At 57.1% G+C, this 10,246-nt stretch overlaps 1 protein-coding gene across 1 annotated transcript in view; it reads right to left on the minus strand.

Annotated features, from left to right (window-relative positions):
* Positions 1 to 5,413, minus strand: part of PLEKHM1 (pleckstrin homology domain containing, family M (with RUN domain) member 1) — a 53,559-nt gene extending 48,146 nt beyond the window's left edge. The window contains 3 exon segments of the mRNA XM_009999329.1: positions 2,170 to 2,842; positions 3,972 to 4,219; positions 5,372 to 5,413. Of these exon segments, the coding sequence (XP_009997631.1) occupies positions 2,170 to 2,842; positions 3,972 to 4,219; positions 5,372 to 5,413 (963 nt within the window).
* Between the last annotated feature and the right edge of the window lie 4,833 nt (positions 5,414 to 10,246).

Consider the following 10,246-nt stretch of genomic DNA (forward strand, 5'->3'; position numbering starts at 1 on the left):
CCATCCCCCCCAAAATAATCAGCACCACAGCTCAAGCCCTGCAGGTTGGCAGCACCATGTGGGCTTGGAGAAACCCCCCTGGTCACCAACCCTGCTGACAGAAAACATCCCCACTTCACCACCCCCGGAATTTTGGGGCCCCCAAAGAGAGGGGACAGAGCCCAAAGTGACCCCATGGGGGGTCCCTGCCTGCAAAGGACACGTTTCCTAATGACCCTCATTAATGGGGTTTAATTTCCTCCTGGTGGACACCTCAGGAGGAAAGGGGGGAGAGCTCTGGGTGCTCCCCCAGCCTCCCCTACCACTGCCAGCCAGGCTGGCCAGGTTTCAAACATCTTCATTAGTGTTAATGAGCAATTAGTAGAGGAGCTGGGCCAGGAGTGGGGCTGTTCCCAATCCCAGATCCTCCCCCCCCAACTCAACTGAACCAGCCCAGGATGAGAATTCAGTTCTTTCCATGGATCCAACCAAGGCAGGTTCCTCCTGGATCGTGGCAAGATGGGAAATGAGGGATCATTATGGATGGGGAGGAACAGGCTGGAGCTCTGAAGCCCCTCCAAGAACATTCCTGGGAAGAGGGTGCCCAAGCAGCACCCAAAGCTCTTCCAGAGCCAGGTTTGAAAGGTGGCAGGAAAAATATTGACTGATGTCTCAGAGCTTGACAAATTACTCAAGATTCCCCTGGGAATCTCAGTGCTGGATGTTTGGCAGAAACAAATCCCCAGGATGACAAACTCAACAACCTCCCTCCTCACAGGGACCTGCCCAAGCTGCAAATTAAAGCCCTTTTCCTGCAAACTCATTTCTTTCACATTCCTGGAAAGCCCTGGAGCATCTCCCTAGGCTGCACCAGGGAGGTGGGACATTCCTGAAACTGGGCAGCAGCATTTTTCTGACATTTCTGTCCCAGTAAAGAGGACAGGGAGACACTTGAGTGCCCAGGAGCTCATCTGCTGTGGCAGGAGGGTCCCAGGAAGATCTGCCCACTGGTTCTTTTCACATTTCAGGCTCTTTACAAGGGGAAAAACTAAAATTGTTAAAGAAAAAAGGGAGAAAAAGCCTTTCTGAACATAGTGACTGGTGGCTGGATGTGAGCCAGGGGGTGCCCAGGTGGCCAAGAAGGCCCCAGCATCCTGGCTGGTACCAGCTGTGGTGTGGGCAGCAGGAGCAGGGCAGGGATTGTCCCCTGTGCTGGCACTGGTGGGGCCAGACCTGGAATCCTGGGGTCAGTTCTGGGCCCCTGGGGACAAGAAGGACACGGAGGGGCTGGAGCGTGTCCAGGGAAGGGCAAGGGAGCTGGGGAAGGGGCTGGAGCACAAGTGTGAGCAGGAGCAGCTGAGGGAGCTGGGGGTGTCCAGCCTGGAGACAAGGAGCTGAGGGGAGACCTGCTGGCTCTGCAGCTGCCTGAGAGGAGGTTGGAGCCAGGGGGGGTCGGGCTCTGCTCCCCAGGAACAAGGGGCAGGAGCAGAGGAACCAGCCTCAAGTTGTGCCAGGGGAGGCTGAGGTTGGACCTTGGGAACAGTTTCTCCCTGGCAAGGGTTGTCAGGGCCTGGCCCAGGCTGCCCAGGGCAGGGGGGGAGTCCCCATCCCTGGAGGGGTTTCCAAGCTCAACACTGCCAGGGATGGGGCAGCCACAGCTTCCCTGGGCAACCTGGGCCAGGCTCTCACCACCCTCACACCAAAGAATTTCCTCCTCATGTCTCACCTCAATCTCCCTCTTCCAGTTTTCATCCATCCCCCTCATCCCATCCCTCCCTGCCCTTGTCCCAAGTCCCTCCCCAGCTTTCCTGGAGCCCCTTCAGGCACTGGAAGCTGCTCTAAGGTCTCCCTGGAGCCTTCTCTTCTCCAGGGTGAACACCCCAACTCTCCCAGCCTGGCTCCAGAGCAGAGCTGCTCCAGCCCTCCCAGCATCTCCATGGTCTCCTCTGGACTCTCTCCAGGAGTTCCATGTCCTTCTGATGTTGGAGGTTCCAGAACTGGACACAGTGCTCCAGGTAGGGTGTCATAAGAGCAGAGGGGAAGGTGTAGATGTGGTGCTGAGGGACATGGGTTAGTGGTGGCCTTGGCAGTGCTGGGGTAATGGTCGGACTTGTTGATCTGAAAGGTCTTTTCCAACCAGAACAATTCCATGATTCTGTGCCAACACAGAGGAGCCCAGCAGGGGGTTACAAACCCCTCAGGAGAGGAGATCTGGGAGAAGACTCACTCTTGCAGAGACCTGTCCAGCTCCTCGGTGGTGGCCGTGCCCAGGTGGGAGTTGCAGGAGAGTGGCTCCTCAGCACCCTGGGGGCTGCAGGTGACAGGGGGGGGCAGGATGGAGTCGGAGCCCAGACTGGAGGAGAGCTGGGAGGAACTGGTGGTGTTGAGGCTCAGGGTGGACGCCGTGAGCTTGGCCTTGGTGCCAGCCCTGCTGACGGGCAGGACAGAAGGTTGGACCTCAATCTCATCCGACCCCGAGGACTGGGAGATGGATCCCAGGGATGCTTTCCGGGGGGGTTGGGATGTGGAGGAGGTGAGGGGCTCCAGCAGCTCCGAGACAGGACACAGGCCAGACAGGGACAGGGGGGTGATGGTCCACTCGTTCAGAACCGCCGATTTATAGGAGAGCTGGAAGGTTAAGGACGTCAAGCCCTGCAAGTAGCTAAGGAGGAACTCACACTCCTCAGCATCCAAGAGCAGAGCAGTTGTCTGGTAGAACTCGGGCAGCCTGGACTTCTCCCTCAGCAGCAGCTTCAGGTAACACTCCACCAGCCCATCGTTCAAGGCCAACCTGAGCCAGGCCCGGCACCGCCCCACGTCCGTGGTGATGAAGATGAGTTGTTCCAGCTCTGAGACAATGTTCCTGGGGAAAGGGAGGAAAAGAACCATGGAATGGTTTGAAGTTGCAAGGGATCTTGAAGATCATCTAGATCCAACCACCCTGTATAGGCAGGGACACCTCCCACCAGACCAGGTTGCTCCAAGTTCCATCTAAGCGAGGGCTGGAGCAGCTCTGGGACAGGCTGGGAGAGTTGGGGTGTTGAGCCTGGAGAAGAGAAGGCTCCAGGGAGACCTTAGAGCAGCTTCCAGTGCCTGAAGGGGCTCCAGGAAAGCTGGGGAGGGGCTTGGGACAAGGGCAGGGAGTTAGGGGGTGAGTTACAACCCCAGGCACCAGTACAAATTAGGGATTGACCTGCTGGAGAGCAGCTCTGAGGAAAAAGATCTGGTGGCCAACAGGCTGACCATGAGCCAACAATGTGACCTTGTTGCCAAGAAGGCCAATGCCATCCTGGGGGCATCAGGAAGAGCATGGCCAGCAGGTCAGGGAGGTTCTCCTGCCCCTCTGCTCTGCCCTGGGGAGGCCCCATCTGGAGAACTGGGCCCAGTTGCAGAAGGACAAGGAGCTGCTGGAGAGAGTCCAGCCCAGGGCACTGAGATGCTGAGGGGGCTGGAGCATCTGCCTGGGAGGAAAGGCTGGGAGAGCTGGGGCTGTTGAGCCTGGAGAGGAGGAGGCTGAGGGGGGATCTGCTCAGTGCTGATCAATATCTGCAGGGGGTGGCAGGAGGATGGGGCCAGACTCTTCCCAGTGCTGCCCACGGACAGGACGAGGGGCAATGGGCACCAACTGGAGCCCAGGAGGGTCAAGCTGAAGATGAGGAGAAAGTTCTTTGCTGGGAGGGTGGCAGAGCCCTGGGACAGGCTGCCCAGGGAGGTGGGGGAGTCTCCATCCCTGGAGACATTCCCAGCCCTCCTGGACGTGTTCCTGTGGGATCTGCTCTGGGGGATCCTGCTCTGGCAGGGCTTGGATGGGTGATCTCCAGGGGTCCCTTCCCACCCCTGACACACTGTGACTGTCCAATTCTGTCCCTCCAAATGAAGAGCCTGAGCACACAGACCAGGGGACAGAGCCACCTCCTTCCACCCACCCACCTCCCTCCTCACCACCCCCTGCGTTCCACACCAAAGACGGGGCACAAACCTTCCCCACTCACCGATGCGTGATGCTCTTGAGCAGACCCCAAAAGACAGGTTGGGGAAGGGGTCCCCGACCTCCTGCCTTCTTCCCTTTCCCCCCACTCTCCATCTTGACATGTTTGCCCTTCAGCCCGTGCACAAAAACAGCCTCCAGGGCACTGCACAGGCTGTTGGCGTTCCCATCATCGCTGGTAACCACGGCGTCCGAGGTGACGTACTGCTTCTGCAGGGCCTTGATGGCAGCCACCAGCTGCTGCTTGATCAGCTGCAAGACAGAAGGGACAGACTGAGGATGACCAGAAAAAAAAGAACAAAAAAAAAAGAACTATCAGGAAATATCTGCCATGAAAAGGCTCCAAAAGCTGCAAGGCTCGTGTATTGGGAAGCGCCGCGCGACTCCACGTGCTTCGTGGTGGCTGATCTGTGGGCTCTTGGGGTCACAGTTTATCTGGTTTCTTCCTTGTTTTTAATTTAAAATTAGTCATTTAGGCAGTTGCTGCTGGTGTTTTGGGGCCCACTGGGTTGCTGGGGTTGATTGGAGAGCATGTGGTGGTTCCTCTGTGGGCAGCAAATTGTGGAAGAGGATGAGGGGAAAAGAAATCGGCTCTTGATTTGGTAGGTTGAGAGCTGGGGTGTTCAGCCTGGAGAGGAGAAGGCTCCAGGGAGACCTTAGAGCACCTTCCAGTGCCTGAAGGGGCTCCAGGAAAGCTGGGGAGGGGCTTGGGACAAGGGCAGGGAGGGATGGGATGAGGGGGATGGATGAAAACTGGGAGAGAGAGATTGAGGTGAGACCTGAGGAGGGAATTCTTTGGTGTGAGGGTGGTGAGAGCCTGGCCCAGGTTGCCCAGGGAAGCTGTGGCTGCCCCATCCCTGGCAGTGTTGAAGGGCAGGTTGGATGGGGCTTGGAGCAGCCTGGGCTGGTGGGAGGTGTCCCTGCCCATGCAGGGGTTGGGACTGGATGGTCTTTAAGGTCCCTTCCAACCCAACCCATCCCATGATTGTATGAGATCCCAGCTGAACTTGCAGAGTTGGCCATTCCTTGCTGGGAAGTGCAACTTCCATTTTAAATGGGGTTGACTGAGACATTTGGGCCCTAGGACAGGCTGCCCAGGGAGGTGGGGGAGTCTCCTTTTCTGCAGACATTCCAAACCCTCCTGGACACCATCCTGTGCAACCTTCTCTGGTTGACCCTGCTCTGGCAGGAGGCTGGACTGGATCATCTCCAGAGGTCCCTTCCAAGCCCTGACACTGTGAGTCCCTCTGCTGGAAGCCTGAACCACCCTCTGCTTGTAGGAACCATCCCAATCCCACCTGGCAGCACCACCAAGTCCTACCACGTCCCTGCTGGTAACTGGAGCTGCCCTGGGGAGTAACTGGAGCTGTGGGGGGATGTGGGGGGAGGGGTCACCTCACTCACCCGAATGGCTTCCTTGGGGTCATCGCTGTGGCTGGAATGCATCTCAGCTGCTGCTGCTCCTCAGACCAGGTGCTGCCCTCACATGGCACCTGGGGACAGGGACAGGAGCAGGTCCCAGGGCCCCTCTGGTCCAACAGGAGCTCTCCAGGTGTCACGGTGACCGAGCCAGGATGGCTGAAACTCTCCACAATTCCCAAGGACCTGGGGGGTTTCAGGCAAAACAGAGCCTGGCCAAGAAGAGGGAATAATTATCCCTTGGAAAAAAGGAGTAATTAACCCTTGCAAGGAGTAATGAAGCCTTTCAAGAAGGAGTAATTAACCCTTGCAAGGTGCCCACAGGCAGACCCTGGGTGAGATGCTGGGCCAGTTTCCTCTTGTTTGCACCTCACTGCTGTGCCCAGGAGGGCACCAAAACACCCAGGAGAGGCTGAGTGATGGCACCAAACCCCACGTGAAGGGCACTAGGGTGGCCCAGCAGACCCTGGGCAGAGGTGACAGAAGCTCAGGGGTGACAGAAGCTCAGGGGGTGACAGAAGCTTAGGGGTGAGAGCAGGTTAGAAGTGACAGCAGCTCAAGAGGTGACAGCAGCTCAAAACACCCAGGAGAGGCTGAGTGATGGCACCAAACCCCACGTGAAGGGCACTTGGGTGGCCCAGAAGACCCTGGGCAGAGTTGACAGAAGCTCAAGGGTGACAGCAGCTCAAGAAGTGAGAGCAGCTCAAGAGGTGAGAGCAGCTCAAGAGGTGACACCAGCTCAGGAGGTGACACCAGCTCCTCTCTCCAGAGGAGCAGCTGCTGCTGCTGCTGCTCCCGGTCGGGACGGAGCCTCTCCCAGGTGCCGGGTACTCGCTCCGCTGACATGGAGCTGCCTGGGAAGCTGGGGAGGCCAGATACAAACTCTCCATCAGGTTTCCAGTCCCTGCACTGGGAGGTAGGTGGATCCCAGGGTCTCTCTGCTCCCAGCTGGCAGGGCTGCTCTGCTGCAGCTTCGGTGGGAAAGGGAGGAACCCATGGGAAATCCGTGTCCTCGGCTGCGGGAAGCGCTGGGAAAACCAGAACCCAGCAGGTAGTGGCAGCTGAACTGGGGTCACCTGCCACCCCTGGAGGTTTGCAGGTGACAAGGGACATTTGGCTGGTGACTTCTGGCCTCCTGCCCTGCTTTCCAGAAGCTGAGCTGTGCCTGGAGGCTCCAGAAGCCAAGAGCTCCAGCTGCTGCCCCAGCTCCAGCTCCAGCTCCAGCTCCAGCTCCAGCTCCAGCTCCAGCTCCAGCTCCAGCTCCAGCTCCAGCACGGAGCTTCCTCAGGATCTGAGAGGTTGGAGAAGGAATCTATTCCCTTGAGTTGCAAGCACTTGCCATCAAATGGAGGAGGAGAGGGCCCAGCAGCTGCCTGCAGGGCTGGGATGCTCAGGGCACAGCGACTCCTCGGGTTTTATTCCAAGGTGACCCAAAAGCCCAGAGCTTTTCCTGACCACAGCTGAATCCAGAGCATCCCAGACCTGGAGCAGCCTGAATCCAGAGAATCCTGATCCTGGAACAGCCTGAATCCAGAGCATCCTGATCCTGGAACAGCCTGAATCCAGAGCATCCTGATGCTGGAACAGCCTGAATCCAGAGCATCCTAATCCTAAAGCAGCCTGAATCTGGATCATCCCAGACCTGGAGCATCCCAAATCTGGAGCATCCCAGACCTGGAGCCTGAATCCAAAGAATTCCAGACCTGGAGTAGCCTGAATCCAGAGTATCCTAATCCTGGAACAGCCTGAATCTGGATCATCCCAGACCTGGACCATCCCATTCCCACACCAGCAGGTCCCAATGGGCCCAGCAGGTCAAGAGCTCTTGGGCAACAAACCCAGAGCAATCCTCAGCATTGCCAGAATTCAGGGACAAGTTCAGAGGGAAGGAAACTGGTTTCACCACCACTTGTCATGAGATTTCCTCCCCTGGGGTTGCAGCACAGCCTGGGGGGGGGGCAGTGATTGCAGGAACAGTAACTCAGAGGCAGGGGGTGACAGGGACAGCAGGGGGTGACAGGGACAGTAGGGGGTGACAGGGACAGCAGGGAGCCACCCCCATGTCTCTGCACACACCCTGCACCCCAGCAGCACCTCCCACCTGAGGGCTGGGAGACCCCAGGGTGGGAGACCCCAACATTTCTCCCCAGGGGTGTCTCAGCTCCAGGGCCCCACTTGTCACTTCTGCTCTCAGCACCCCCCCCCCCCCCCCGTGTCCCCAGCTGGTCCCAGGGGAGGGGGTGACACTGGTGTTTGTGCCAGGACCTCCTCCAGGCTCCCCACAACCCCACACTCCTCTCCCAGTGTCTGCAGCAGGAGGACAGGACACCCACTGCCTCCACCATGAGACTCTTCCCTCCCACCACAACCAGTCCAACCAGTTTGTTCCAGGGCTGTGAATCCACAGCTGGGGCAGCATTTTCCTGAATAACCAGTGTCAGGCAGCAGCTCTGGGGTGGATCTCACCCAATACAAGGTGCCAGTGGAACACGAGGAGGGAATTCCTTGCTGTGAGGGTGGTGAGAGCCTGGCCCAGGTTGCCCAGGGAAGCTGTGGCTGCCCCATCCCTGGCAGTGTTGAAGGGCAGGTTGGATGGGGCTTGGAGCAGCCTGGGCTGGTGGGAGGTGTCCCTGCCCATGCAGGGGGTGGGACTGGATGATCCTTAAGGTCCCTTCCAACCCAAAGTAGTCTGGGATTCTATGAACAAGGGGCACTGGAACCAGCAGCCCTGGCTCTAGAAGGAACCAGAGGGTTCCATGGGCACTTCCCAGCAGATCCTGGAAAACTATGGTTGTTCCTTGAGATTTTGAAAGGCTAAAGAGACAGGGTGGATGTGCAAACGTGGGGCCAACACATCCAGAGCAGAAAAAAACACCCAACTCACAGGGTTCCCCAGCAGTTCCCACCTTGGAGGTTGGGCAGGCAGAGCAGGGCAGCTCCAGGAAAGGAAAGAAAGTGAAACAAGAGTAAAACAAGTGAAATAAAGGAGTTAAAAAAAGGAAAAAAGAGGAAGACAAGAGAAGAAAGAAAAGGGGAGAGAAGAAAGAAAAGACAAGAGAAGAAAGAAAAGAGAAGAAAGAAAACAGAAGAAAGAAAAGAGAAGGGAAGAAAGAAAAGACAAGAGAAGAAAGAAAAGAGAAGAAAGAAAAGAAAAGAGAAGAGAAGAAAGAAAAGAGAAGAAAGAAAAGAAAAGAGAAGAAAGGAAAAGAAAAGAGAACAAAAGTAAAGAAAAAAGAGTAAAAGAAAATAAGAGTAAATGTAAATAAAAGAGAAAAGAGAGTAAAAAAGAGTAGAAGAAAGAAAGAAGGATAAAAGAAAGGAAATAAAAAAGAGTAAAAGAAAGAAGAGGAGTAAATGAAAGAAAAAGAGGAAAAGAAAGAAAAGAAACAAGAGTAAAAGAAAGAAGAGTAAACCAGGGATCATCAAACCAGAGGAAACCAAAGGAAAACAAACAAGTGAGAAAGAAAATCAGCCTGAGCAGTGAAACCTACCGAGGAGAGTCCCTGGTGCCTGGGCAGAGCTGGTGATCTCCCCAGCTGCTGGGACCAGGCAAATCCCTTGGGAATGGCTGGGAGGGCTCCAGGCTGGTGGCAGGAGGAGCAGAGACCCCGTCCCAGGCTCAGCTCCCTGTTCCCTCAGTGTTCCCTGAGTTATAAATACCCAGGGAGGGAAAACAGGAGCCTGGGCTGGTGCAGGGAAAGGTGACTCAGGCCTGGCTGTGGGGACAGTCACACCCGGGCACGAGGGCTGAGCTGGTCACCCTGTGCCCTGGGGACAGGGGGGGACAGACACAGCCCCCTCCTCCAGCCCCTGCAGCCCCACCTGGCTGGGAACTGGGCCCAGACTGGGCAGGGTGGGAGGAGGAGAGGGAGCTGGGACAGCCAGGGGGGATAAAGAGGTTTGGGAATAGTTCATGGGGGGGGGGTGGGAAGGGTTGGAGCCCAACTGCCCCCAGCCCAACCCCCTGGCATGTCCAGAAGGGCAGGGAGGGATGGGATGAGGGGGATGGATTGAAACTGGGAGAGGGAGATTGAGGTGAGACATGAGGAGGAAATTCTTTGGTGTGAGGAGGGTGAGAGCCTGGCCCAGGTTGCCCAGGGAAGCTGTGGCTGCCCCATCCCTGGCAGTGTTGAAGGGCAGGTTGGATGGGGCTTGGAGCAGCCTGGGCTGGTGGGAGGTGTCCCTGCCCATGCAGGGGGTTGGATCTAGATGATCCTTAAGGTCCCTTCCAACCCAACCCAGTCTGGGATTCTGTGATTTTTGGGTGCTCCAGGTCCCCAGTTGGGACCCTGGTGACCCCCCTGGCTATGGGATGCACAGCACTGGGATCTGGGCTTCCCATCCCCCCACATCTCACCCACAGACCCCCGGGTCTCAGCTCTGGGAAGGTCCCTCCTGGGCAACTGTTGGTACCTGCTGGGCTAGTGCTGAGCCCCCCCCAGGCAGGTCCTCCCACACTAACCCCCAGTCACACAAACGGGTCTGATGGTCTTGCAGGTCCCTTCCACCCCAGCCCAGGCTGGGACTGTGGGGTTCTATCACTCTGGCTCCTTCCCAGCACCACCAGCATTCCCACCCCAGGAGGCAACAACCCACCCTCTTCCCCAGGGAAACAACCTCCCTGGAGGTGACAAACCTGCTGGGGGATGGAGAAGACTCGTCCCTGATGAACTTCTCCAGCTCCTGCCGGGTGAAGCAGCCCCTGAGCTCCCAGCCCTGCTCTTCAGAGTCCAACCTGGTCCTTCTCAAACCCTCCACAAGTGGGAATTTCTTCCAGCCCGTTCCCAGCTCCTGGGTGGAGATTTCCTGGAGCTGCAGGTAAAACCAGGTTGGATTTACCCGCTGCTGAGGGTGAAGGAT

This window comes from Chaetura pelagica, unplaced genomic scaffold (genome assembly GCF_000747805.2).
Source record: "Chaetura pelagica isolate M959 unplaced genomic scaffold, ChaPel_1.0 scaffold625, whole genome shotgun sequence".
In the NCBI taxonomy this organism is placed as follows: Eukaryota; Metazoa; Chordata; class Aves; order Apodiformes; family Apodidae; genus Chaetura; species Chaetura pelagica.